Source organism: Aspergillus vadensis, assembly GCF_003184925.1.
Source record: "Aspergillus vadensis CBS 113365 unplaced genomic scaffold BO88scaffold_2, whole genome shotgun sequence".
NCBI classification, from domain to species: domain Eukaryota; kingdom Fungi; phylum Ascomycota; class Eurotiomycetes; order Eurotiales; family Aspergillaceae; genus Aspergillus; species Aspergillus vadensis.
In genome coordinates this window covers 441,508-467,343 of record NW_020292040.1, presented here as the reverse complement: position 1 = coordinate 467,343, position 25,836 = coordinate 441,508, and the positions used below count along the sequence as shown (strand labels likewise).

At 50.6% G+C, this 25,836-nt stretch overlaps 10 protein-coding genes across 10 annotated transcripts; 4 read left to right on the top strand and 6 right to left on the bottom strand.

Moving 5' to 3' along the window:
* Positions 1 to 268: 268 nt before the first annotated feature.
* Positions 269 to 2,061, bottom strand: BO88DRAFT_400969 (MFS transporter). Its single transcript, XM_025705722.1, has one exon. The coding sequence runs from the start codon at positions 1,998 to 2,000 to the stop codon at positions 342 to 344; it is 1,659 nt and encodes a 552-aa protein (XP_025567131.1). The 5' UTR covers positions 2,001 to 2,061; the 3' UTR covers positions 269 to 341.
* A 1,863-nt stretch (positions 2,062 to 3,924) lies between these two features.
* On the bottom strand, positions 3,925 to 5,233 carry BO88DRAFT_400967 (orotate phosphoribosyltransferase). The gene is made up of 3 exons (XM_025705721.1): positions 5,080 to 5,233; positions 4,886 to 5,021; positions 3,925 to 4,814 (listed from the first exon to the last, which is right to left on the bottom strand). The coding sequence occupies exons 1-3, from the start codon at positions 5,171 to 5,173 to the stop codon at positions 4,328 to 4,330; spliced, it is 717 nt and encodes a 238-aa protein (XP_025567130.1). The 5' UTR covers positions 5,174 to 5,233; the 3' UTR covers positions 3,925 to 4,327.
* A 189-nt stretch (positions 5,234 to 5,422) lies between these two features.
* BO88DRAFT_379662 (putative ABC multidrug transporter) lies at positions 5,423 to 9,574 on the bottom strand (the record flags this gene model as incomplete). Its single annotated transcript, XM_025704495.1, has 4 exons — positions 5,423 to 5,871; positions 5,927 to 9,228; positions 9,276 to 9,470; positions 9,533 to 9,574. 4 exons carry the CDS (start codon positions 9,572 to 9,574, stop codon positions 5,523 to 5,525), a joined length of 3,888 nt encoding a protein of 1,295 aa, XP_025567129.1. The 3' UTR covers positions 5,423 to 5,522.
* Positions 9,575 to 10,458: 884 nt separating this feature from the next.
* Positions 10,459 to 12,422, bottom strand: BO88DRAFT_467721 (cytochrome P450). Its single transcript, XM_025711536.1, has 6 exons — positions 12,314 to 12,422; positions 12,172 to 12,267; positions 12,052 to 12,121; positions 11,449 to 12,004; positions 11,019 to 11,394; positions 10,459 to 10,957 (listed from the first exon to the last, which is right to left on the bottom strand). The coding sequence occupies exons 1-6, from the start codon at positions 12,398 to 12,400 to the stop codon at positions 10,634 to 10,636; spliced, it is 1,509 nt and encodes a 502-aa protein (XP_025567128.1). The 5' UTR covers positions 12,401 to 12,422; the 3' UTR covers positions 10,459 to 10,633.
* Positions 12,423 to 13,216: 794 nt separating this feature from the next.
* BO88DRAFT_467718 (Diacylglycerol acyltransferase family) lies at positions 13,217 to 15,950 on the top strand (the record flags this gene model as incomplete). The annotated part of the gene is made up of 4 exons (XM_025711535.1): positions 13,217 to 13,767; positions 13,814 to 14,455; positions 14,506 to 14,898; positions 14,966 to 15,950. 4 exons carry the CDS (start codon positions 13,217 to 13,219, stop codon positions 15,948 to 15,950), a joined length of 2,571 nt encoding a protein of 856 aa, XP_025567127.1.
* A 466-nt stretch (positions 15,951 to 16,416) lies between these two features.
* Positions 16,417 to 17,875, top strand: BO88DRAFT_379660 (short-chain oxidoreductase). Its single transcript, XM_025704494.1, has 5 exons — positions 16,417 to 16,544; positions 16,603 to 16,655; positions 16,705 to 16,831; positions 16,899 to 17,122; positions 17,170 to 17,875. The coding sequence occupies exons 3-5, from the start codon at positions 16,748 to 16,750 to the stop codon at positions 17,741 to 17,743; spliced, it is 882 nt and encodes a 293-aa protein (XP_025567126.1). The 5' UTR covers positions 16,417 to 16,544; positions 16,603 to 16,655; positions 16,705 to 16,747; the 3' UTR covers positions 17,744 to 17,875.
* Positions 17,876 to 18,129: 254 nt separating this feature from the next.
* BO88DRAFT_467704 (uncharacterized protein) lies at positions 18,130 to 19,120 on the top strand. Its single transcript, XM_025711534.1, has 2 exons — positions 18,130 to 18,686; positions 18,738 to 19,120. The coding sequence occupies exons 1-2, from the start codon at positions 18,229 to 18,231 to the stop codon at positions 19,090 to 19,092; spliced, it is 813 nt and encodes a 270-aa protein (XP_025567125.1). The 5' UTR covers positions 18,130 to 18,228; the 3' UTR covers positions 19,093 to 19,120.
* A 440-nt stretch (positions 19,121 to 19,560) lies between these two features.
* BO88DRAFT_449215 (cytochrome P450) lies at positions 19,561 to 21,117 on the bottom strand (the record flags this gene model as incomplete). The annotated part of the gene is made up of 1 exon (XM_025710477.1): positions 19,561 to 21,117. One exon carries the CDS (start codon positions 21,115 to 21,117, stop codon positions 19,561 to 19,563), a length of 1,557 nt encoding a protein of 518 aa, XP_025567124.1.
* Positions 21,118 to 22,122: 1,005 nt separating this feature from the next.
* Positions 22,123 to 24,285, top strand: BO88DRAFT_467698 (Zn(II)2Cys6 transcription factor; the record flags this gene model as incomplete). Its single annotated transcript, XM_025711533.1, has 6 exons — positions 22,123 to 22,145; positions 22,202 to 22,215; positions 22,350 to 22,499; positions 22,550 to 22,800; positions 22,885 to 23,197; positions 23,268 to 24,285. 6 exons carry the CDS (start codon positions 22,123 to 22,125, stop codon positions 24,071 to 24,073), a joined length of 1,557 nt encoding a protein of 518 aa, XP_025567123.1. The 3' UTR covers positions 24,074 to 24,285.
* A 281-nt stretch (positions 24,286 to 24,566) lies between these two features.
* On the bottom strand, positions 24,567 to 24,924 carry BO88DRAFT_449213 (uncharacterized protein; the record flags this gene model as incomplete). The annotated part of the gene is made up of 2 exons (XM_025710476.1): positions 24,567 to 24,595; positions 24,675 to 24,924. The coding sequence occupies 2 exons, from the start codon at positions 24,922 to 24,924 to the stop codon at positions 24,567 to 24,569; spliced, it is 279 nt and encodes a 92-aa protein (XP_025567122.1).
* Between the last annotated feature and the right edge of the window lie 912 nt (positions 24,925 to 25,836).

Here is a 25,836-nt window from a genome sequence, read left to right as displayed (position 1 = left end):
CGCACTTATAACTTGGCAGTGTCTCGATCTGCATGGATGCCCAATTTTTAGAGGCAGCACGTCGACAAGGCTGTAGAAGGAATGGAAGATGCGAAATCACCGGCGTTCCTCGGGGAATCAAGGGGAAAAGACTAGGCGGGGTGGGCACTCCAAAAAGCAAGCATGCGCAAAGCTGAAAACGAATCTGACAACCATATGAGATAAGGGTCAAAACAAGGCGAAGCAGAGAGGGAATAACTTTGTAATTAGAAGGTGTAAAACATTAATCTATCCATATATCAAATCTAATAATCTATTATCATCATTAACACCACATACTTGTCTACTCTCCATACCCAAATCTACTCCTTCCTCCCCAACTTCCCCCTCAATTTCCCGCCAAACAGATAGAACACATACGGAATGAACACCATCCCGACCCCGATAAACGCCAACAACCACGACGCCCATTGCAATCCCAGTCTATCATACATCTGGGTAATAAACAACGGGAAGGCCGCACCTCCACCCGATCTCAAAAACACCTTTGCAGCCAGCGCCGATGCCGCATACTTCTGATAACTATCAATGATATAGTTATTGACCGCATAATAGCACAGCACCATACCGAACCCGAACGCAATTCCCGATGAGGCCGGCCCGACCCAAATAATATGCTTGAACGAAGTAGCACCGAGAATAAAGAGCGAGATAGGCACGAATGGCGCACCGATGAGCGCCCCGATGAGTCTATCTTCGGGCGTGGGTGGACGGGAAAGACATATGCGGTGGAAGTGCTTCTCGACTAGGGGTGTAAAGAGAAGGGAGAAACCCGCCCCGATAAGGATGGGAATGAACATCAGCCCGATCTGGCCGTCGTTGTAGTTGTACAACTTTCCGAAGATGACTGGGTAGGCGAAGAAGAAAGCGTAGAGCATGCTGTAGATGAGCACGATGTACATGCACATAAGATCAAGGACGGGCTCGGTCAGGATCATGGTGATGGGGCGAATGAGGCTGGTGCGGATGATATCGTTCAGGGTGAGTTTGTGCTTCTCCTGCTCTGTGATGATGTTGGGATTTCCCGTTTCCTTGCGGAGACGGGCAGCGCGGCGTTTAAGAATTACGGGGGCATAGGTCTCTGGGATTAGAGCGACGAGAATCAGTACGGCGCCGGCGAAGGCCATGTTGGTCCAGAAGAAGAGGTCGAGACGGTGGGCGCCGACGGTGATCCAGCCGCAGACGATGGGACCGATGACGGGTCCGCAGTAGGGGGCCGCGGCGAAGAAGGCGATGGCCATGCCGCGGTCTTCGAGGTTCCAAATGTCGGCAATGGTGCCGCCGGCAAGGGAGAGACCGGAGCTAGAGAAGACACCGCAGAGGAAGCGGCAGACGAGAAGGCCACCGATGTTAGGGGACAGGGCGCAGGGGATGTTGAAGATGGTGTAGAGGACGAGAGAGATGATGTAGACGGGACGGCGGCCAATTATTTCAGACAGAGGCGACCAGAGGAGAGGGCCAACGGCAAATCCACAGACCATGATGGAGCAGGTGAGGGTCGCGACTTCGAGCGAGACGTGGTACTTCTCTTCGATGAGGCCGAGGCCACCGGTGACAATGGCGGAGCCGTAGGCGACACAGACGACAAGGAGAGAGGCGATCATTGTGACGTACCAGCGGTATGTACGAGACCAGTTGAAGGGATTTTCGGGATCGTTTATGGTGAAGGTGACGAATTCTGCTGGTTCTTTGGCTTTCTCGATGTCGGAGCTTGATGTGTGATGCGAGGATGTGCGGGAGCGCATCTGTTCGAGGGTTCGTTCGGGGACAAGGCCAGTGTTGGTTTCGACGGTGTATTCCTCTGGGAAGACGGGGTCTTCTTCTCGTCCGACATCGGGATAGTTGTAGTCAGTAGGGGGTGCTTTTTCTGATATCCCGCGGTTCTCGAGGGATTGCCTCGTTTCTGTCCTGTATAGGGCAGGATGGGATGGGCCGTTGGCCGGGTCTGGTGTTGATGACATGATGTAATTATTATTAAGTCTAAATAGAAGAGTGTAGATGGAGTAGTCTATTGCAGTTGAGTTGATGCTGATGGTATATAATAATGGACCTGTAGGGCTTTATATACTTGAGTTGATGATTCTAAGTATACGACACACCGATCCATCTCCGATGCCGAGCTATCGCCGGTGCCGCCATTGGGCTGATGCCGTTCCCGATGGACCTGATAAACAGGTTAGCTATAATCAGAAGTGAGAAATTTTCTTCCTTTCAACACTTACCATGAATCAGACATTTCAGGTTACTAGATGGCCAACTAAATCAGGGGCAATTCAGATAATCCAGATAATCCAGATTGCATCTGTCTATCTAGGAGCCGCAGCTGTGCCTGTCACACCACAGCTAAACTACCCTGGCATCTTCACAAGTGTGGTTTCACGGCAGAGAGCTTCTTTACACAAGGTATATTACGAGTGCATCAATGGAGTGACTGCAATCTACGTGCTGTAAGACCATATCCGATGTTGCACGGCACGAAGCTCCGAGTCAATCTCTACTGCAGGAACATTATTGCTTGGAAACACGTCATCTTCTAGCTGAGAAAAAAAATCCAGCAGTACCATCAAATCAACAAGGGACGGGATGCTTAATCGCGCAACAGGCAAATCCGGGTTACGAGCATTCCAGAACGTGGCTGATAACCAGAATGCGTCAATTGGCATCTCGGAGATGATTCGGTACCGAGAAAACTCCGTCCGACAAGCGGCAGAATGACTGGTCAGATTCGAGAAAACTCCGAAAACAATCCTGCAAGGCATAACCTGCATAGCTCTGATAGATAACTGGTTAAAGGCGAAACCGGAGAACAAAATACGAGCCGAGACCATTCTGTCGTTGACATGCCCCTACAAAAGTAGGCCGATCGATCGAGTAGTGGGCTTATAGCAGGGTATCTAGTAGTGGATAATACTTACCAGTAAAATATATTATAGATAGTACTACTAGTACTTAATAGTTATGTTATAACCACATCAGAACTACCTCCAACTTGTCGGTGACAGATATATAATAAATTAATGCCATCCACTTAACTTCAGCAGGAGTTCATAAACATAGCATGCAGCTGACACTCTAGCCCATGTTTGAACTTATCAAACCCAGCTACCGCCATGACAAGACGGGCTTCTCGCATGCGACATGGTAGTATGTCAATGGAACAGTACATCATAGTCAAAACACTACGAGAATTGTGTGGGTGCATGCCTACTTAGAGGAACAGCTATGTCACACTTAAATTATAAGACCTTGGTTCAAACCCTGACCAAAAGATTCGGACCCGTAATAACCAGACGAGCCCCTACCAAAGCCAACGCCCCAACCATAAGCGCAGCCCCAGCCCACAGTTGTGCAGGTATGGAATATTCAATGAGGTTTTCGAATTATATTACAAGTTTGAGAACAATTTAGAGATGGGGCAAAAAGAAAATAGTAGGAACCCATGAAAATGAAGTTGTCAGTCGGAACGATAATGTAGGCCAGCAGGATTATTTTATTAGAGGACTTCGTTCCATGTATAGCACCCTGTCAAGCCTAGCTGCATGCAACTGTACAGTATGTTAATACAATGGTCTCAAAATCTTGTATGATAAGGAGTACTGAGAAGTAGATGGTAAACTTAGTTGTTTCGGGAAGCTCGCGCAAGGAATTAGAGGTAAAGATCATTCAGACTACCAGACATTCAATATCGAGCAATTCCATAGTTTTCTGGTAAATGAGGGTGATTCACATCTACTTGGATGCTTCTGCGCTAAGGACATGTTCCGTGCTAGAAATCGCCAGTTATCAGGTTAGCTTTTTTGTCCTCTTGATCACGACCAATTTTCAGAGTAACCGCGCGATTCGAACGATCTACAGGGGGAATGCTGTGCCAATCAATCGCGCACCCTTTTCAGGAGTTTTCATGGTGACCAAGTAGTAGTCGGTCCCCTTAGGGCGTCATAGTGCGTGCGCCAGTCCGAGCTCTACTGCAGCACGCCATAGAGGCCGACATAGTCCCCATTAGTCCCCATTAGTGCACCACCACCTTAGCCAAACGAGCGTCGGACACTTGAAGCCTGGGAATATGGGCACCAGCGATTGTGCTAGCCTCATGGCAAGTCCAGCATCTCTCCGTACTAATCCAGCTAGAAACAAGGACTATTCGCCAAAGAGTCATTTGTTCACATTTCTGACATTAGACATCTCGTAACCGTCTTTACGAACTTCTCCGGGCCCCTATGCATACACATTTTCATTCCTACGCCCACAACATAACCCCCCAATCCACCAACCAATCACCTACACCACCCTAATCACTAGCCTGATACTTAGCCCTATACTCCTCCAACCTCTTCATATCGGCATCGTTGCCCTTCTCCTGCATCAACTTGATCAAGTCGTCCAGAGTAACAATACTCGTCGTGGGCACACCATACTCCTTACGAATCTGGCCCATGGCGCTCATTCTGGGCTTGTCGTCCTCGACTCCATTCTCGTCCTTAGGTCCGGGCATCTTCTCCAAGCGGTCCAGAGCAACAGTGAATCCAACGACCTTGCCGCCCTCCTTCGCGACGAGGTTTAGGGTCTCGCGCATCGCAGTACCGGCAGTGATGACATCGTCAATCACAAGCACCGTCTTGCCCTTCAGAGCGGCGCCGACAATGTTGCCGCCTTCGCCGTGATCCTTCGCCTCTTTGCGGTTGTAGCTGTACGACACGCTGCCCCAGGTGGCGGGGTCGATGCGGTTCAGTTCGAGGAGAGTAGCGCAGGCGAGGGGGATGCCTTTGTATGCGGGGCTGTTTTTGTCATGGCTTTGTTAGTGGTGCGTGAGGTGGGGGGGAGAGGTATGGGGAGAGGGGAGATGTACCCGAAGATGATGTCGGGCTTGGGGATGGAGGGGTTCTCAGCGAGGAAGGTGATGATGGTGTGGGCATAGGCGGTGGAGAGAGCGGAGAGGAGAGAGGCGGTGTTGAAGATGCCGGCGTTGAAGAAGTAGGGGGAGTCTATGAACCGTCAGTATGTCTTCAGGTTGGATGATGCGGGTGTTGGAGGGCTGCGTACGGCGACCCGACTTCAGGGTGAAGGTGCCGAAGGTCAGCACATTGGCCGACAGGCAGGACTCCAGGAAGGCAGTCTTGTAGGCGGGGAGAGCCATTGTGAAGGTGTGGGCGTGAAAAAGGGGGTATAGACACGGGGATGGAGGGGGAAGTTGCGGGGGGATTTGGATGCAATTATTGATTCAAAAAAGTTGGGCTCATTTGGGTGGATGAGGTAAGCACCCCGCACTAGCCTGATGCAGTTAACACCTGTATGGATATGGTTTAGTGTGAGACGATTCTTATCTTATCTCCGATAGTTATCGCCGAGGATAAATCGCCATTCGAAATGCTACTCCACCTTAAAATATGTACAGTTCGAAAAAGATCCATTACTGCCCACCATAATATACATTACCATTGACGCCATCGCATATCCCATTAAAATCCACCAAGTCGCTGGCATAATCACCTCAAAGTCTGCAAATTGACCATCTCATAATACCGTCCCCTGCGCCTCAACAACTCCTTATGTGTCCCACACTCAATTACCTCTCCCTGCTCCAAGAAATATATCATGTCTGCCCGCTGAATCGTACTCAAACGATGCGCCACCGCAATTGTGGTTCTCCCCTTTGCAGCCGCGTCCAGCGCAGCCTGCACCACCTTCTCCGACTCGGAATCCAGCGCGGAAGTCGCCTCATCCAGCAACAATATGCGGGGGTTACGGATCAACGCTCTCGCAATGGCGATACGCTGTTTCTGCCCACCTGACAACATGCCTCCCTTGTTGCCAACAAGGGTGTCGAAGCCTTGTCTGTTTCTTCATCAGTAATCGCACATAGCGTAAAGAAAGTGAAAGGGAGACTTACGGCAACGACATGATAAAGTCATATATGTTTGCATCTCTGCACGCCTTGACCACCATATCCTCCGAAACGTGCTCCTTATCCGTACAACCAAGGAGAATATTCTCCCGGATGGTACCATGGAACAGCGACGGTTCCTGACTGACCAGCGCCAAATGACTGCGATACGACTTCTTGTCCAACGCATTGATGTTCCGCCCGTCAATGTAAATTTCGCCCACCTGTGCTTCATAGAATCGTTCCAACAGGGCAACAATAGTACTTTTGCCACTACCACTCGACCCCACCAGAGCGACATATTGTCCTGGCTTGACGGTGAGATTCAAGTGGCGCAGAACAGGCTGTTCCAGACGCGTGGGATACCGGAATGACACTTCGCGGAACTCAACTTCTCCCTGCATGGTAGCAACGTGGACAGGGGGGCCATATCGATAGCTGTTTATCGCAGAAGTAGTGGGGTTGTTGTTGCGGAAGAGTTTCTTAAACTCTACAGCAGCGTTCTTGGCCTTGCCCATATCCGGGGCGTGAGAGAAGATCGTCCCTGCGGCCTGCGCGCCGAAGATGACTTCGCTGAAGCAGACGTAGAATTGGAACAAGGAATACTCGCCCTTGCCAAGTAGGGACCCTCCATACCAGAATCCTAGCGCCATACACAGGAATGGTAGGGCCTGAGAGCTAGCATACAGAGCAGAGGACTTGATTATGGGGAAGATGTCGCTTCGCAGCTGTTTATGGAGCTGCGATTCGTAGGATTGCAGCACCTCCGGTTCCATAGTCAAAGAAGCGACCGTGCGGATAGCGGAAGCTGCTTCACAAGCGGAACTGGCTGATTTTTGGTACGCCGTTTTAGCGCGACGCTGGATTCTGTCGAGCATCCAGACGCGGATGAAACCGCAGGCGAGGAGTACTGGGACAGCAGAGATGCAAACCAGGGCGAGTTTCCAACCCATTGCTAGGGCCACAACCAGGGAGGCGGCCAGGTTGACGGAGACGATGAGGATGGTTCCTAGTGTGACGCCGCTAATTCCGGCTAGTTGCTTGGTTTCAGCACCGAGTGTGGAGGTTAGGGCACCGGTGGTGTTTTCTTCGCGGTCGAAGAAGGAAATGTCTTTGTTAAGCATTACCCGGAAGGCTTGGCTGCGCGCGCGGTAAATCATGCGCTCGGAGCTGTAGGCGAAGAGGGTCCCCTGAAGGCTGTAGATGCAGAGGGTGATCATGCCCATCATGAGGAACATCAGGGACCAAAAATTGGCGTCATGGCGTAATTTTTGGTATTCAAAGGGTGGGAGACTGAGAGTGCTGACGGCTTTGGAGAAGAGGACGGCTTGAGAGGGCTGAATGCCTCCCGCGACGATGGAGGCAGCAAGACCCAGGGACATGATTGGCCACTCGGGACGGTTGAATGATGCTAGAAATTTGAATAGCGACCACAGAGAGAAGGTCTGTTTGACTTTTGTCGGCAGCGGTGGGATGAACATGGACATTCGGCTGCGAGGTCGTCGGTTTTTGCTGCCGGACTTGAGCCCGACTAACGAGCCATCATCGCTTAGGATGTCTTGATCATCCATGGGATAGGTGGCGTAGTCGTCCTCGAAGAAGAATGTCATCGACTCGTGCCGCTTCTTGTCCCGCTGTTTGATCTGCTGGGCTTCGACCATGTCGCAGTAGACGCCTCTCCGGTCCATCAGCTCTCCATGTAGTCCTTGCTCGACGATGTGGCCGTTGACGAGGACTACGATGTTATGTGCCTCTTTGATCGTGGAGAGGCGATGGGCAATGACAATGGTCGTACGGCCCTTGGTGGCCTTGTCTAGCGCTGATTGCACGATCTCCTCCGACTTAGCGTCCAGCGCTGAAGTCGCTTCGTCGAGCAGCAGCAGACGAGGATCCTTGACGATCGCTCGTGCGATAGCAATCCGCTGCTTCTGGCCACCAGACAGCGAGAAGGACCCGATATTTGTGTCGTAGCGGTTGGGAAGTGCCATGATGAAGTCGTGTGCATTGGCCATGCGAGCAGCATCGTGGATCCTCTTGGTAATCTGTGCCTCGGTTTCATTCTCGAAGTCGGACCCGATCAGCCCGAATTTGATGTTCTCGTAGATACTGGCGGAGAAGAGTCGAGGCTCTTGAGATACCAGAGAGACTTGTTGTCTGAGCCAGCGCAGGTTCAAGGTCTGCAGGTCATGTCCGTCGAGGGTAATTCGTCCAGCGACGGGATTGTAGAACCGCTCGATCAGTCCGATAACTGTACTCTTGCCGGATCCCGAGGGTCCAACGAATGCTGTAGTCTTCCCGGCTGGGATGTAGACACTCAGATCGTTGGCGACAATGACCTCGGGCCGCGACGGGTACACGTGTCTGATATTCTGCAACACAATGTTGCCCTTGATGTGGCCGAGCTTCAAACCCTGATCCGACGACGCATCCAGGGGTGACGGCCTGTCGATGGTACTGTACAGCTTGGATGCTGCAGCCACACCATTCGAGATGGCCTGGGTGTTCGGAGCAACGTTACCCAAATGGTACGAGCCCAGCATAATGGACATGAGGATGGTGAGAATATCACCTGCCTGGACACCACTATCTCCATGCACGAGGAAGATACTTCCGCGCCAGAAACCCAACCCGTAATTCAGATGGATGCAGGAGAGCAAGGCACCCACCATAATGGCAAAGGTAATCTGCGCTTTTCTGGCAGGCCCCTCAGACTCAAGCAAATGGGCATCGTACTTGGCAGCCAGCACATTCTGAGCATCAAAGGCAACGACCGTCCTCACAGAGTCAAGAATATCCTCTGCAAAACTACCGCAACGACCCTGGCAGTCAAGCGATCTCTTGCTATACACCATGGTGAACATGGACCCTCCGCCCATGATAACCAGCAGGGCAATAAGGGTGGAACTACAGATCAAGGCCAACTTCCAGAACTTGATGTAGGCGATGATGAATGCCGTAGCAAAGGTGGATAACCCAGTCAGCGCCAGGCCGACTTTCTCGGAGATTCCATCCTGAATCAGGTTTGTGTCTGCCGTGATGCGGGTAGTGATTTCGCCTGCTCCCAGGTTATCAAAGAAAGCAATGTTCTGACGCAGAATGGCGCGCAGGTATTCCACGCGGATGCGCTGGACGACATGGTCACCGGTGTAGATGAAGCCAGCGGTCGCAATGTAGATCGTCAGGAACTCGGCGACAGCGAGGTAGATAAAGTAGACAACATATCGATTGAGCTCGTTATGGAAGTGCTCGTAGGTGATAGTGCCTGCGACGATGTCTTGGAAGGTTGAGGTGAGGTTGCCGAAAAGGACCTATGATGGTTAAGACATTGCTGAAGATAGAGAACGGACGTACTCACGGTGAACAACGGCAGAGCAGCCCCTCCTGCTACAGATGCGACCGAGCTGAGGATAATGAGGAATATGTCCAAGCGACTGGCATATCGGTAGATGCCAAAGAAGCCAGGCTCAGATGCGGGCGCATTCACCTGCTTGTCAAGGATATCCTTCTCGACGTCGGAGAGAGAGATGGCAGTGCTATCTGTGCCCGGAGACTATTATGGCATGTGTCAGTTGTACAGAGGGTTTCAGACTGTATGGGTATAGTAACACTCACCTTAGGAAGTTCTTCCAAGCAGATATCCTCCTTCCACTTCATGATGTCGACAGATGGTGACTACCAGCATGCGCCATCAAGTGGACATTACTATTAGTGTATTGTAGCAAGAAAAGCAACAGAACAACAGAAAGAGATGACACAACGATCAGACGAGTCGCAGCCCAACAGAAATGCCCAGTTCAATGTCAATCGGACAGAGACCGGATCTAATCTATCCGTCACATGAACAGAAACAAGTCATAGAATCTCTAAGAAATCCAGAAACAAGGAAGTAGAAAACCCCTATACTTGAAACCTCAGAAATGGTAAACACAGCCCGAGGTGAACTGCAGCGAATCCCACGGATCCCCAGCAGATCCCGACCATCCTTATTCGCATTCTACCCATCCATCGGCGCACGAGTTCGTAGTAAACTTGCAGGAACTCTAATTATCAGAAGACCAAAGATGGGTTAACCGGGGACATGGCCCGTGTGGAAACCAGCGTTTCAAGCCGAACGGGATCGTCAGGCACAAGGCCAGAAACCCAATATTAGGGCTGCGAGATAACCATGTGTTGCTGCACTCATGCCTGAAACCTCAACCCTTTCAGCCGCGGATCCGTATGTCGGATATTACAACCCCTCCGACATTTTACCGGCCTTGGCTACGGGTATGTGTGCTTGTTTCGGGGTGTGGGTTCGGGCGCATCTTGTTCAAACTGGGGTTGGGTGAGGACCGGTGGGAGTTGACTCAAATTTGGGTCCCGCGCCGCCGTTTGAAGTCGTTGACTGGCAGATGCCATTGGACCCTGTTTAGGTTGGTCTTAGCACGTTTTCTACACTAGCTTAGCTAACTACCTTAAGTTTCCTGTAAGAAGCCTCGGTTTGATGGATCAAATTCCTCGGATGAAAACTTTAAATATTTTTCGTCCTTAATGTTATATTGGAAACTATGGTGTTGCACCAAAACTTTAATCTGGGTATAGCATCAAATCTTTAAATCCACAAAGCGTAAATGAAAGAAAGTAGGTGAAGAGAAAAGGTTAAAGAAATGAGAAGAAAGAAACTTGTCAAGGTAAAGGGAATTTTCGTGAAAGAAAGAATTAAATTGGGGGTCATTAGATAGCCTCTCGCTTCCGGAGCTTCAGCTTCAAATCGGGCACCTCCCAGAAGGCGTAGCAGCGACTCTCCCGCTGCCAGTCCTTGACAGGACCAATGTACTCTGCCTCGTATTCCATGAAGAATGACGCTAAAGTAAGTTGCATCATCTGTTTCGCGAAGTACTTGGCAACGCAGGACCGGCTTCCCACCAAGAAGGGCTGAACTGCCTCCTTCTTGTCGGTGGATTCGGGGTCTGTCCACCGCTCAGGAATAAACTCATATGGTTCGTTGAAGTATTCCGGATTGTGATGTAGCGCAAACAGGGATGTGCAAATTTCGGTCTGTGACGGATTGGCTGGTTAGCAAACTCAATTTTCAAGCAGGTCATGTCAGGCCACTTACCCCGGCTGGAATGTAAGTCCCGTCAACATAGGCTCCCGGTGAGACGCGCGGGCCTCCAAGTGGCACTGGTGGGTACAGACGGAGGGACTCCGTGATGATGGCATTCAGATACGGTAGGCTCGCGGCGACATCTCCAGAGACATCTTCAGGGGAGGCGAACGCCGCTTGCAATTCGCTAATCAGCTTGGCATGGGCCTCAGGGTGTGTCAGAACAAAGTAGATAGTCGCACAGAGAGCGTTTTGAGTGGTGTGAAAGCCAGCCAGCATGATGGCCGAGAAATTCTCGGCAATTTCATCCACTGGCAGGTCACTGGTGGCGGCTCTCTCCATCACTTCGACCATGATGTCGCGACGGGTGTGGGACGCAGTCAATTGCCTATAACATGCATTAGCGTTTGTGTCAAACACGCTATGGTGGGAATCCGCTTACTCGTTAATGAGTCGCATCCGAGCCTGTTCTGCACGAGAGCGGACACCCTTCCGGATCAAGTAGCGTAGCATCATCTTGCTCATAGTGGGGACTCCAGACCCAGCAAACTGATCACGGATCGTGGCCCAGAAGAAAATGCGGCTGAGCTGCTCGGTCCAGAAGTACGGCTTGCCTCGCTTCAAACAGCCCAAGGACTTGCCGAGGAGCACTTCGGAGACGGTGTCTACGGAGTGGCAATAAAGCAACCGGTTGAGACTGATGGTGTCGGTGGTCTTAAGAGTGGCATTGATGACATCGTGGAGGCGCGAGGTACACTCCAGAACCACGTTTGCATGAGCTTGCATGCTGTTGGGAGTCATGGAAGGGTTGAACAGCTTTCGAACGGAAGCATGGTAGACCGGGTCGCTGGCCGTGAAAATGTTGCGGCGAGAGATGCCCTTGTAGAAGCCGGTCTTGAGGAAGGTGCTGCCTTTGCCAGATCCGGCACCGTAGATGTTGCGAAGGCCTTTGATGGTGTTGGTGGTGGCTTGTCCTGGAGCGAACCTGACAATTTTTCCTGATCGGGTCAGTAGCTATTAGAATGTATCGCCAAGATGAACATACCGTATGAGACATGGAGGGAGTTGAAGTAGTGTGCACTCCGTCCAGTGACAAAGTTGAGCTTGGTAGCAATCTGTATGTTGTTAGAGGGAGAGATAGGTCCAGTAAAGATAGGCTACCTACACCACAGCAGAAAAGATCGAGGAAAGAGCCCGGGACACCCTTGATGGTAGGACCCTGTGGAAGGAATTTGATCAAAAGAATAAAGATCCAAGGGACCTGACAATTAGCCAACACTCTACCACCAGGTTAATGCAGGACATACAATGACAACCGCCATGACCGGCAGGGACAGGTTGCTAGGGTTAATCTCGGGCATTTGGCCCGAAGGCAAGGCCATCGCAAACACCATTTTGACGAGTGAAACGAGAGAGTGAAAGTTGGATCTGGTCAAACAGCAGCAGCAGGAGAGTTCAGACTTGGTCTATTTATGATCTGGCCGACCATCGCCATGCGGAGGATGAGGGCAACTGTTTGTTGGGATCCGCTCTGGTTCTCCTTTCTCCATCTTCCTTCGACATCTTCCAGTCTCCAATGCTGTGACCGGCATGCAGAACAACAGGGGTCAGCCGATGGATGGTTGGGAACTCCGCCAGTGTTTTTAGTTTACCTCATTTAACCTTGTCGGATTAGGTTCCATTCACGGTAATTCCTCGGGAAGTCGCCGTTATCTGAGGATGATCTGAGGCTTGATCGAACCAGGTGATCCTGTGGGAGTGTGTGGCCCTCCATGTCGATCCTGATGCGACGTGGAACCATGGATGGAGGGGGGATGTTCTGATGGGTTTAGGGTTGGAGCTAAACCCCCAGATTTGTGGTCGCGTTGCTTGAAACTCCGCCGGCGCCCTTCCCAATCTCCTCAATTTTGGGTGAATTCTCAACTCCTCCGCCAAGCACCTCCTATCTCAATTAACCACAAACAATGCGGAGTCAGCACGTATCACAAGAACACGAGTTTAAAAGGGTCCTTGTGGCGGACCCTGAATGTGCCTTAAGTAGTGTCAGGGTCCATCTGTTTCACTGCGGTTTCGTCCAACAGTCCGCCTCTTGTCATTCGTTCAACCTCTTTTCGAAGCTTCTCTCAATCATTGAACCTTGAATCTTTCTTTTCTTATAATTGACTGCTCAACCAGCGGGGCTGGCATTGAGCATACTTCCTTTTTCTACCATGCCCAAACAACCTACCAAAGTCCTCTTTCTGGCCAACAGTGAACATGGTCAAACGAACATCATCCTGGCAATCACGCACGAGCTCCTCGTCCAAGGAGACGTTGAAGTCCATATTGGCTCATTCCCGGTCCTTGAGCGCCGGGTGGAGAAACTTCTGGCAGACAACGCACCTGCTTATGACGAGTCCTTCCGGTCGCGTATTCATTTCCACCCTGTAAGGGGTCCCTCCAACACCGATGTCTTCATCCGCACAGGCAAGCGTGGTGCCTTTCACCCCCCGGGCTACCATGGTGCTGTCCTTGGCTTCCAGTCTCTGTGTGAAGACATCTGGGGTTGGACGGAGGAGGAATATGTTGACATCTATGAGAGTTGCGTCGAGATCATCCACGAGGTCAAGCCATCGACGATTGCAATTGACTTCTTCTTCCTTCAAGGCAGAGATGCTGCCTACAACACGGGCCATACAGCCATCCTGATTAATACAACCTCCCTGAGTCACATTGTGCTCGGGATGCAACCCAACTCGGCTGCTCTATGGAAATACCCTCTGTGAGTATCTTCCCTCTGTATGATTAGTCAGTTGCTAATATAACAGACCTGGAACTGGCTTCCCCTACCCCATCCCCTGGCATCTCATCCCGCTCAACATCATGGCTGTCCTCAAGACGGCCAAGATGTACCATGGCAGTGGACGACGTCGGGAGATTCGTGAATGGCGCATCAAGCACAAGATTCACGGTCGCTTTCCGTTTGCCGATGCCTGGCGTCCGGATAGATACCACATCTCTCCAGGCCTAAAAGAGCTGGATTGGCCATTCAGCAAGATGCCTGAGAATATCCTCCCGGCTGGGCCAATCCTGCTTCCCACCGCTTCTGTCGAGAAGCAGGATCCTCAGATGCACAAGTGGCTGAAGCAGGCCCCAACTATCCTCGTCAATCTCGGAACCTTGTATGCACCTGATCCCAAGGTTGCTGAGGAAATTGCAACTGGCCTGAAGGGATTTCTCAACGCTTGGAAGGGCGAGAAGGTGCAGATCCTGTGGAAGTTGCCCAAGCATCCACATGATGAAGATGACATTTACAGCCGCTCCATCGAGCCTCTCAAAAAGGAGACCGACGAGGGAAGTGTGCTGATCCGCCCATGGTTCGAGGTGGAGCCTATGGCCATGTTGCAGACGGGCCAGATTGTCTGCTCTGTCCACCACGGCGGTGCTAACTCGTGGTACGAAGCTATTCAGTAAGTTGCCCCTCAAATTTGTATTCTGAGCTGTATCCTAACTTCCTCAGAAATGGCGTTCCCCACATCGTCCTTCCAGCTTGGCAAGACTGCTATGAGAACGCCGCTCGGGCGGAATGGCTAGGCATTGGAGTCTACGGCAACAAGAGCCGGGCTCCCAACATCAGCGCCAAAGAGTTGAGCAAAGGACTGCTGAAGGTGATGAGCAACCGCTCTTACAAGGAAAAGGCAACCGAAATTGCCAAGCTCTGTAAGAAAGAAGGTCGTGTCGCCGCTGCAGAGAAGATTGCAGAGTTGGCACGTAACCCGGAGAAGGCGACAGCGATTCACATCCCCGAAGCCGGCCCAGAGAATCAGCCACGATTGTACGAGATCACGAACCGTGCAGGCCAGACCCTCCAAACTGCGCAGATGCCCAAGACCGAAGGCAAAGGCGCATCCAAGTAAGTCCCCTTCCTTCCCTTCTCCCACCCCCACAACGCTATAAGATCTTATCTAACCAACCAACAGACCGTTCCTAACCGACATGACCGAATCCATCCTCATGACACTCCTCTGCACCGCCTGGTTCCACCTCCCTTTACTGGGCTACTCTCTCCTCCTGGTTCCCCGTCTCCGCCTAGTCGTCCTCCTCTACATCCTCTACATCAAATACTTCGCCAAGGCCCACAAATCCGGTACCTTGCCCTACCGCAACGACGCATTCCGCACATCCTTTGTGTGGAAGGCCTTCGCCTCTTACTTCCCTCTCACTCTTTACCGCTCCGCTCCTCTATCTCCCAGAAGAAAATACATCTTCGGCTACCACCCGCACGGCGTTGCCCTGCGCGGGGCATTTGGCTCCTTCGCCGCTGACAGCGTCGGCTTCTCCTCCCTCTTCCCAGGACTAACCAATACTTTGCTCGTCAAAGACGGCTTCTTCTACCAACCCTTCCTGCGCGAATACCTCCTCGCGACAGGGGCAAGCGGCGTCTCCCGCACCTCATGCATCAAGCACCTCACTCGCGGTGGACATGACGAGCGAGGCATGGGCCGCTCCATCGCCATCACCGTCGGCGGGAGCCGCGAGTATAACATTGCCAAGCCGGGCACTATGGGGGTTGTAATCAAGATCCGCAAGGGCTTCGTCCGCGTCGCGGTCGAGACAGGGGCGGATCTAGTCCCTGTTATTGCGTTCGGAGAGAATGAGCTGTTCGATTTGATTGATACGAAGTCGTCGTCGGCACTGGGGTTGGTGGCGCGAGCGTGGGAGTTCGCGGTCGGTCACAAGGTTGCGTTTTCGAAGGGCAGGTTTGGGTTGTTTTGTCCGCATAGGAAGCCACTCAATGTTGTTGTCGGCAAGCCGATTGAGGTTGTGCAGCAGAGGTGGGATATGGATGAGAAGTATGTTGATAAGTTGCATGAGACGTACGTGCAGGAGTTGACGAAGTTGTGGGATGATTGGAAGGAGACGTTTGGAGTGGAGAGGGATGTGAAGTTTGAGATTGTGGAGTGATCCCTATTGTCTTACTCTACTAGTTACTTTCTGTTGGTGTTTGTAGCCGGCTGGCTGGCTGGGTTTAGGTTTAGTGGTTGTATATTTGTTCTGATATCTTGTTCAACTGATACCTTGCTTGCACAAGTTACTGGGACTTGAGAACATAATGTCTGCAAAGAAGATACCTCATTTTGCTTAATTTCTCAAAACATTTCTGTCGCTCCATATATCTCCAACTTCCCCTAAGAGCCCATCAACAGCAAATGAATACTAACCTACTTACTTAAGAACCGGAGTCAAGCTGAAGTACGAATGCATAGTAGAAAGCTGCGGTGCCGATGATGGTAGTATCGATAATGGTGGCGCTGGGGCTCACCTCGGCCCGACCCTAAAGCAGCATAGCGGGCTGGACAACCATGGTGTTCATCTTCCACCAAAGTCACCTTCTTTTTCAAATAAGTATTGACGTCATCTACTTTCATCTTATTCCTCGCCTGCCGTGGAGATGCATAGTCCCTGCATTATTCTAAACGCCAATGTGCATCGTAGAGAGTTCCACTTCGCATATGATCCGTACAGGGCCAAGTCTAAGGCGTATAAACTGACAGCGGGGTATGGAAACGAACTCCGCCCTAACAAGGCTCTACCAATTGGCTAACCTATTATACAGTACACCTGTTTAGATTGAAGGCTATCCAAGCTATTTGGTGGGGTTTAGTAAATGTAATCCCACCAAGTTATAGAAGACCTGGGACACTGACCAAGGCTGAAGAATTCCATCGCATCGTTCCAGCTACGCTCTGCTTTTCAACATTATGGCCGGACAGCAACTCACCTGGCTTGTTACCGGATGTTCCTCTGGCCTGGGAGAGGCCTTGGTGCGGGCTATTCTTGATAAGGTGCGTTTCTCTGTACACAACTATTGCAACGAAGTTAAACGTATGACGAGCTAATTCAAATCAACAGGGCGACAAAGCCATCGCCACAGCCCGCGGAAGCAAAGGCGTCAGCGGTACCGACCGTCTCATCTCCCTCAAAGATGCCGGCGCAGCAGTCTACGAATTGGACATGGCATCTCCGGAGGAAGAGATCAAGAAAAAGGCCCAAGAGATCTGGGACAAGTACGGACCCATAGACGTCCTCGTCAACAACGCAGGATACATCGATATATCCACCTTCGAAGAGATGACGTACGTCCCTACACTATGCATATCATCACGATCCCCACTAATAAAAGTTATAGCGACAACTTCCTCCTCAACTCCATCCGTATCAACGCCCTCGGCCCCTTCACCCTTACCCGCGCGCTCCTCCCTCACATGCGTGCCCGCAAGACCGGAACCATCCTCTTCTCCGGCTCCGTAGGCACCTACTACGCCGCTCCCTGTGCGGGGACCTATGTAGGACCCAAGGGGATGATAGAGGGTATGGTGCCGGTTCTGGCAACGGAAGTGGCGCCGTTTGATATCCGAGTGTCGATTCTGACGTACGGACATTTTCGCACGCAGGTCATGGCAGCCGGGGTAATTCAGTACCGAAATCCGAATCGCTTGCCGGAGTATGAAGAGATGAATCAGGGAGCGTATGATGGTTGTTTGGAGTGGAGTGGCAATCAGCCGGGGGATCCGAGGAAGGGTGCTGAGTTGGTTGTGGAGGCGGTTAGAGGGGAGGGGAGGTGTAAGGGGATGGAGTTGCCGTTGAGATTGCCGTTGGGGTCGGATACGTTTGGAATTGTGAGGAATACTTGTCAGGAGTTGATGAAGGTTTGGGATGAGTGGGATGGGGTTACGTCGCGGACGGATTATGAGTAGGATGTTTACGGATTCTAGGTTAGTAGGTGGCGTGGTGGAGAAGGGTCACTTAATTGGGGCGATTGGTGATGGACTACAATATGATAGCTATGCGAATCTTATGTACTTAATAATATGATGATGTTAATGAGGTTATGGATCTGTACTCTAGACTGAATATGAGATAACAGATAAGAAGGGTCGAAGTAGAGGCCGGATTTGACTTCATGAATACTATAATTCAGCCCTGCAAGTCAAGGGAGTGCCACAATCATTGCCTAGTGAAGGCATACTGATCATCTTAGTGAGGATATTAGAGGGAGCCTCAGGCTTCTCCTGCCTATAAATACCCCCAGTTTCCTCCTTCTCCTCCTTCCCCTCGTCGTCTCCTCAACACCAGGTCTCTCCCTCTCCTTGCCACCTACCTCTACCATACTTGATTTACCTACGCAGCTACAGAAACATTCTGCCCAAGCCACGCAAGACCATAGCCCACCACAACAACAATGCCTTCCGAAGCCATTTATAAATGGCCCAAAACCTCTCGCCAAAAGGCAGCCAAGAAAGCACATGATGCCAGGCGGGCCAAACATGAAGCTATCAAGAAGAAGATGGAACACGCACGACAGCATAGAACAAAGCCCCACGTTTCCAAAGGTTTATCCAAGTCTCAGCCGGAGAATGAAAATCCAGATGCTGGGTCTACCTCTCAGATCCCCGGTGATACCATCCGAGCTTGGTTCGAAGACTTCATGATAGATCTTCGCCAGATGGACCTGTACTCAGAGGCCTGTAAAGCTAGTTCATTCGATAAGGTCTCCAATCGCTCCGCTGATTACTATCGCCTGGCCATGATGCTAGCAGCTACCTTGGAGAGGAAAGCGACAAAGTTGAAGAGAATGTTTTCTCGCGAACTTAAGCTTCGTAATGATAGTATCGGATGCTATGATAAGGATTGGGACTTGTGAAATTTATCTGCCGAGGAAAAGGATGAAGTCATTTGTCAATTGATTAGGGTGTGGGGCGCATTGCACATGGCGGTGGCTGATGTTTATCCTGATGAGTATTTGCCAGTCTGGAAAGTGCTGGTGAAGAAGGAACAAGACTGGGATGTTGTTGTGAATTGGATAAACAGCGCTGTTCTGGAGAGGTGTGGAAGACAGGCATCGAAAGGAAAATGTGTTCCCGAAGTTCTGGAATGTGATCTTCTCAAGGCATTGATTATGCAATCGTCAGTGGAGCCTGTCTCAAATAAAGTCCTATCAATGATCAATGGCAAGTTCAACCGGCTGGGACTCATTACGCTTGCAACCACCAGTTACAAAAAGGGAAAACAGCGCGGCAAAGATGACGATGGATTATCCGACTAGACATATTTCCTGATGCGACGATATCATCTTGAGAAACCGGCTGGTAGATATTGTTCAACATCATTCGGGGCTGATGGTTTGTCTTAGCTGCTTTATCTTTATATAGTCCTTCATCAGTCTTCAGCTCGGTGTCATGCTCCATTCAACTAAAGCTTTGGCACCAGTCAGATGGCTCTCGATCTGTTTGTATCTTAATGAAATGAATACAAACTGAAAGTATCGACAACTAATAAGACCAGATGTAGAAAGCCTAAGTATGTCATTATGTAGTGTTTCAATAATCCAACTCAAGACCTGTAGGTTTGCCCACCCAGTTTGGACATAGAATGAATATGTGGAATTTATCCTAGAACATTGGAGAAAAATGCGTAAGAATAGATCCATTCGTGTTTACCTGTTATATCCCTTGGTACGTGTGCAAAACCTCTCACCTCTACCCAATCTCGAGAAAAGTGAAGTCATGGTAGTTCATGCAGCCGCCTCCCTCCTCCAAATCTTCATCGGCATCGGCCCCGAACCAAGATTCGTTGTCTCATGCCTCTCCGGCTCCCAACCTGGATACGGCAAAGCAAAGTCAAATCGATGCACTAGCGAAGCAACCAAAATAGTCTGCTCAAGGTAGCTAATATTTCGACCAATGCATCCTCTCGCACCAGTACTGAACGGGATGAAATAGGGCTGCAACTCCTTCCCCTTCTCCCCAAGCCACCTCTCCGGACGGAAAGCCTCAGGATCCGGAAATATGGTCTCATTGCGATGGACCACGTATGCCGACATGCCGACCGAGGTGTTTCCCGCAATATGATCTGATAGAATCATAGTACCTTCAGGCGGCGTACGTCGCGGAAGCGCAAACGACACGGGCGGAAACAGTCTGAGACTTTCGTCCAGGCAGGCCCGAAGGTAGGGCAGATGCTTGACTTTGTCGTAGGGTGCGACGATCTCGTTTTCGTCTAGCACGCTGTCAACCTCTTCTCGCAATTTCTGAAAACACCTTGGATTATTTAGGAGAAGAAGCATCACGTTGCTCAGCGAAATCCCAGTTGTATCAGACCCTGCATTCATCATGATACTGATTTCTGCGATGATTTCGCCCCATTCGAGATTATGTGGAACATGCGATTTATCTTCCATGAGCGCAGAGAAGAAATCATCGAGCTGTTCACCATTTTGGTATCGCTTCCATCGAGTTGTGGCACGGTTGTAGACGATGCCGTCCCAGTCTTTGTTGAGTTTCCATTTCTGGTTGTATGTCGGAGACAGGATTTTGCTTGCTCGCACCAAGGTCTTGTACCAGTCGTAGCACCAGACCAGAGTAGCTGTAGCTGACCCTGTAGCAAAGAGGCAATCGCGGAAATGAACTCGCTTTGTCTTGCTGTCCATGGACTCTGATGTGATTAGATCGTTCCCCTGGTCGAGGAATTTGATGTCCTCGCTTAGACCGATGTTGGCGATAGCTGCTATGGTGAACAGGTTGGTCCACATGCGATAATCGATTGTGAGATCTTTCTCGAGTGGACGATGGCCCTTTGGTAATAGATCCGTGCATTGTGCATCAAACGCTTTTATCAGACGGTGCGTCATGTCGGCGACCTTGTACTCCCAGGTTTCCAGGTTCTTGAGCGCGTATGCGCTCGATAGAACTTTGCGCTTTCGTGCATGTTCGCCCTTGTCGATAACATCGGCTAGGTGGAAATGTGATCCGGCTAGCGTGGAGTAGAATACGTCTTTCGTGCAGGTTGTTCCGTGGCCGTAGATGTCTTTGATGGCCTCTGGGTCTGCATAGGAGAGATAGTTGGGTCCGATGCGGACGACGGGGTGGGTTTTGTGTGCTTCGAGGAGGCGCTTGTAGCGGATGCCTTTATGCGAATAATAAACGAGAGGTAGGTCGGATATGCCGGACCAGAATGTAAGGTTTGGGTATTTGCGGAAGCCTTTAGGGTCGCGGAAGTAATTGATGATGGGGAGGATGAAGTAGTAGATGACGAGGAGGGTGAGTAGAGTGATGGCTATTGAGATGTACATTTTGACTAGCAATTTGTGTCTGTGTTTTCACTTCTATATGTTCTATCCATTTTGAGGTTAGACATGATTGAAACCGTTTATATGTCCTTTTGGCTATCATTGCTGGATACTTGATGCTGTATACTGCACAGCTCGAAAAGGCGATGCTCGCCGAATGCGCCCCAAAACGGTTAGTACCGGCGAGATTATCCCTAAGCGGTGGCATGCAGCAACCAGTTGGCGATGCGTCGCAGCGAGTAGACCCTAGAGCGCCTCTGCACGAGTTCGTAGTTCTGAAGCCCTCCTGAGCAAACTGAGCTCTATCTAGATTGCGATCTTGAGTATGAACGTACTTGTACTGTAGGTAGGTCATGCCTGCTCCCAACCTGCGGACATTGACGCCCTTACTGTAGGAGACGCTCCACAGCCACGACGATATCATTGCGAGCCTCAGAGAGCACATTTTACCTGCCATTATACTTAATGACCAGAGAATTAGTCAATCTAGTTATACAGGCTTCCTTTCCCTATACAAAGGCTGCAAGATTCATACCCTACGCAGCACTCTTAACGATCTACGGAGTAGGGCTTCTACCCCGCGATTACGGGGATCATTTGAGTAAAGTCTAACAGTCATGTCGCATATCTGGACAATTGAAGCAAATAATAGAATACGACATTTCCATTGCTTTGTCCGCAGATATCATCACATCACGCGCTAATCCACAAGACAGGGCTAGTTAGCGAGCCAGGGTCTCTGTGAAGTGTAATGCGGGGGTCAAAAACCGACACGAGTGTAGATCTGGACCTAACAGTCTCCCAGAATTATCTCACAACAAGTAAGAGGAATGAAGCTCAAAGTCGGTAAGAATCATGGTGGTGAACCCCGCATATGGAGGGTGAACGGCGCATGCGGGGGTGGAACTGCTGACCGATGGGGTAACCCTCGGCGAACCCCTCCCGTTTCGACAAAATGTCTACTACTTGTTCTACTTGCCCTCATACACTCAATCACTCCTGCTACTGATGCCTACAAGGCGCGATCCATGGTATGTCTACCCTTTGTCTCATTTTTCAACGATAGTAGTGGACTGACTCGTAGTAGCGAGCATTGCCGAAGTATGTTCTATCCCAATGACTCTGTCTACCGACGCTAAATATATATCTTGATAATGTACAGAACATCATCTGAGATGTAAACCCAAACCCTCCCCCACCGAGCACAAACACACAGCTAAAACAGCCACTACCAGGTGACGACAACCGCCCAGCATGCACCAGATGTCGAACCTCTGGACGAAGATGCATCCGCGAGCGACCCAAGCTAAGATTCCTCAACAGCACGAGCGTTGAATACGAGCATGCCTCGGGAGGACAGAAGCAGCGCAGTCCAACCATATCAGGTGGGTTGATATCCTGCAACTGCGAAAGTATACTGATACCAAGTACGCAGATTTATCGTTCGAGTATGTCGACGAGACACTCGCCGTGGCAGCTCTATATCAGCATGAGCCTTCCGACCCAACCACACGAGACCCCAATGCCAGCCCTACAACACCCATTCTCATCCCATGCACCACACCATCCCCAAACACATTCCTTGAGCACAATATCTCTCCCACAATCATACATCCACCCCAAGCCCACCTCACCCTAGAAGAAGCCTGTCTACTCCGCTACTTCTCCGAAACCCTAGGTAAATGGGTACGTATACCCCCAACCCCCAACCCCAATCAACCCCATTCCCATTCACCCACTCCACCTCAACTCATTTGATTGAAAAAACAGTTCGACATCGGCGACCCGTCCCAAAGCTTCACAACCATCGTCCCCCAACGCGCGCGAACCAGCCCGCCACTCCTTGACGCTGTCCTCTCCACCTCAGCCCGCCACTTTAGCACTCTCCCACAGGACCAACAACTACAAATCACCCGCCGATTCGGCCTCCCTCACGGCCTGACTATCGATGAACCCTCCACCCTGCACTACCATAACCGATGCATCGCGCATCTCCGCTCCGTGAGCACCGAGCCGAATGCCATTCTGGATGAGAATCTCCTTGCCGCGGTGGTGACGTTGAGATTTTATGAGGAATTGGATAGTATGTATTATCCTCCTCCATCTATCACCTACATATAGCAGAGGGGTATATGCTAAGGTGTAAGGTATAGCGCCCTTCCATCCCCACCCCACCACCACCGCTGTCCGTGGCTTGCAGGTGTTTCTTGAAGCGCAGGCCCGGCCGACGCTTAGTCTTACGGGTAATCGTTCTACTTCTTGGGGTTTACGGCAGAGTGCGTTCTGGGTGGGCGTGCGCCAGGAATTCCATATGGCGTTTACGCAGCAGCGGCCGTTTCGCATTCCGCTGGATATATTGGATTTGTATCCTGCTCCGAAGGCTACGTCGGGGGATCATGAGTGGGTGAATGCGTTGTTGATATTGGCTGCGCATGTGATTCAGTTTTGCTTTGATGAGGGGGCGGCGAGGAGTGTGAGTGCTTATAAGGGGTTGGTAGAGAGGAGGGATGAGTGGGTGAGGATGTGTCCGGGGTCTTTTGAGGCGATTTATTCTGATGACGGAGGTGACGGTGGGGGATTCCCGAATAGGTGGTATCTGGATGGATGTCATATTGTGGCGGCGCAGAGTTTGGGGTTTGTTCGCATTCTGTTGGCGATGTATAACCCTTTGTTGTTGGGGGTGAGGGTTGGGAGGAGTATGATGATGGTGGAGATGGAGAAGGAGGTTAAGCAGGCTGTGTGGGAGGTTTGTGGGGTCGCGGTGTCGAACCGGCAGTCGCCTGCTGGGATGGTGATTGCGTCGTTTGCGGTGGTCGTGTGTGCGGAGTGGTTTGATGATGAGGGGGAGAGGGAGAGGTTGAGGGGGTTTGTAAGGGAGATGAGGAGGGAGTGTAATTATTGGCCGGGGGTGGAGATGGAGAGGAGATTGGAGAGGGTATGGAGTAGTCGGGGGAGATAGATTGTTATGTATGCGATTGATGAGTAGTGAGAAGCTTCAATATGGAAGTCTGTTGAAAGCCATGTTGTTGACCGTATAGGAGTATATATGTGTAAGTGGTATGTATCCAATCCACCATCCGAAACAATCAGCTCAAGGAATGAACAAGAAGGTAGATAAATAATCACAAATCGAACAAACAACTGAAAAGCATCCTATATACCAAAAAAAAAATGAAAAACAAGGATATAATACAACGCCATTCAACACCGCACCATGGCGCAAAGACACAACATTCAGGTCAGGTCCCGTCCATCAATCAATAAGTCAAAATCGAGGTAGTAATGCGTAATCGTCAATCGTACATGCAGTGGGTTATCGCGATGCTTGCTTGCTGGGGGAATTCGCTTTTAGGGAGAGATAGAGAGTAGGCAACGAGTCGAGGATGGGCGCGATAAGGAGTGTGAGGATATCAATAGAAAACGTCGGAGGAATAAGGAAGGTAGGGATGCGACTAGTAATGCGATGATTCATTTTCGGAGTCTATGCAACGAGCGATTTGTTAGTTCCACATCTGAATTGACCAGTTCTTCCGATTGCGATGGTTGACGGGTAAACGTACAGCCTGACTCTACATCCCTCGCTGCCGCGGCGGGCATCTTCCCGGGCATACTCATCGACTCGCGTTGAAAGATGCCCAGATTCTTCAGACGGACCGTTCGCATGTAAGACTGTTGCTCGGCGGGATAGTTGTAGCGTTGTTGGGGGGCCTCGGGCCAGAACTGTTTCGTGAGTGCGGCCCCCAGTGAGACGAGGGCGAGGCACACGACGATAACAATAACGATGATAGCCGAATCACTGAGCTTGGCCATGATGAAGCGACTTGTGTGGTATATACACAAACTCTAGACAGATATCGATATGACTTCGAATGTCTGTTGATAAATATAATAGATGGTGGCGTTCAGCGATCGCAAATTGTCGTGGTCTGTGCTGGATGCTAGCTGCGGATGTGGATGTATTTGGTGGATGGAGTTTGGAAGAGTGTATGTGTGTAATGTGGTGTGTAAAGCGGATAAGCGGATCCGAGTTAACGCATCACTTTGTTTGGGGCGGGGAATCGGACGGGGAAGAGAGGAAGGAGGTAAAGTTGAGAGTGTAAATATACGGTCGGCAGAAGAGAAAGAGGAGAAGAGAAGAAGAAGAAGAAGAGAAACAGGAGGGATGGATGAGACACGCTGGGATGGAGGAGTTCGGAATAAGAATGCTGATAAGCCCGCAGCGATGAAAAATTCAAGCCGGTTTTTGGCTCCACTGTTTATTTATAAATGGGTCAAGTGGTTCAGCTGGTTGGATGATTACTGCTGCTGCTGACTGGGTTGGGTTTGCTGGTTGCCCACGCGGCCACTGCCAGTGCCAGTATTTTGTATGTTGTGTATGCCTGTATGGTAACTAAAAAGGTACAGTGCTTGCTGTGGAATTACGCCAGCATCTTCCCAAAAGCCTGGCAGAGTAGCCCCATTGGCTGCGGGTGTACCTGGAGAATATATGATTGGCAGATGATGGGACAGGAGTGGGTCTGATGATGAAAGAGCAAAAACACCAGAAACCACCAATGACTAAGGAATTGGTGGTGAGTGCCAGGATGTGGTCGGTAAGATTCGCATTGTTCGACAGATACGCCGATACGCCGATCACGAGAGAGGGAGGGAAGAATGAAAGCACCCGCGTCGTGACTCGCTCTTCTCTCTTCTCGCTTCTCACTTCTCGCTTCTCGCGACCAG

Excerpts from the sequence above, each read along its gene's own strand:
- BO88DRAFT_400969 (XM_025705722.1), bottom strand. The coding sequence starts at position 2,000 with ATGTCATCAACACCAGACCCGGCCAACGGCCCATCCCATCCTGCCCTA.
- BO88DRAFT_400967 (XM_025705721.1), bottom strand. The coding sequence starts at position 5,173 with ATGGCTCTCCCCGCCTACAAGACTGCCTTCCTGGAGTCCTGCCTGTCG. Across the intron at positions 5,022-5,079 it reads CACCCTGAAGTCGGGTCGCC|ACTCCCCCTACTTCTTCAAC; the intron begins GTACGCAGCCCT and ends GACGGTTCATAG. Across the intron at positions 4,815-4,885 it reads AAGCCCGACATCATCTTCGG|CCCCGCATACAAAGGCATCC; the intron begins GTACATCTCCCC and ends TGACAAAAACAG.
- BO88DRAFT_467721 (XM_025711536.1), bottom strand. The coding sequence starts at position 12,400 with ATGGTGTTTGCGATGGCCTTGCCTTCGGGCCAAATGCCCGAGATTAAC. Across the intron at positions 12,122-12,171 it reads TCGATCTTTTCTGCTGTGGT|ATTGCTACCAAGCTCAACTT; the intron begins GTAGGTAGCCTA and ends AACAACATACAG. Across the intron at positions 10,958-11,018 it reads GGACTTACATTCCAGCCGGG|ACCGAAATTTGCACATCCCT; the intron begins GTAAGTGGCCTG and ends AATCCGTCACAG.
- BO88DRAFT_379660 (XM_025704494.1), top strand. The coding sequence starts at position 16,748 with ATGGCCGGACAGCAACTCACCTGGCTTGTTACCGGATGTTCCTCTGGC. Across the intron at positions 16,832-16,898 it reads TGCGGGCTATTCTTGATAAG|GGCGACAAAGCCATCGCCAC; the intron begins GTGCGTTTCTCT and ends TCAAATCAACAG. Across the intron at positions 17,123-17,169 it reads TCCACCTTCGAAGAGATGAC|TTATAGCGACAACTTCCTCC; the intron begins GTACGTCCCTAC and ends CACTAATAAAAG.
- BO88DRAFT_467704 (XM_025711534.1), top strand. The coding sequence starts at position 18,229 with ATGCCTTCCGAAGCCATTTATAAATGGCCCAAAACCTCTCGCCAAAAG. Across the intron at positions 18,687-18,737 it reads TATGATAAGGATTGGGACTT|GGTGTGGGGCGCATTGCACA; the intron begins GTGAAATTTATC and ends TCAATTGATTAG.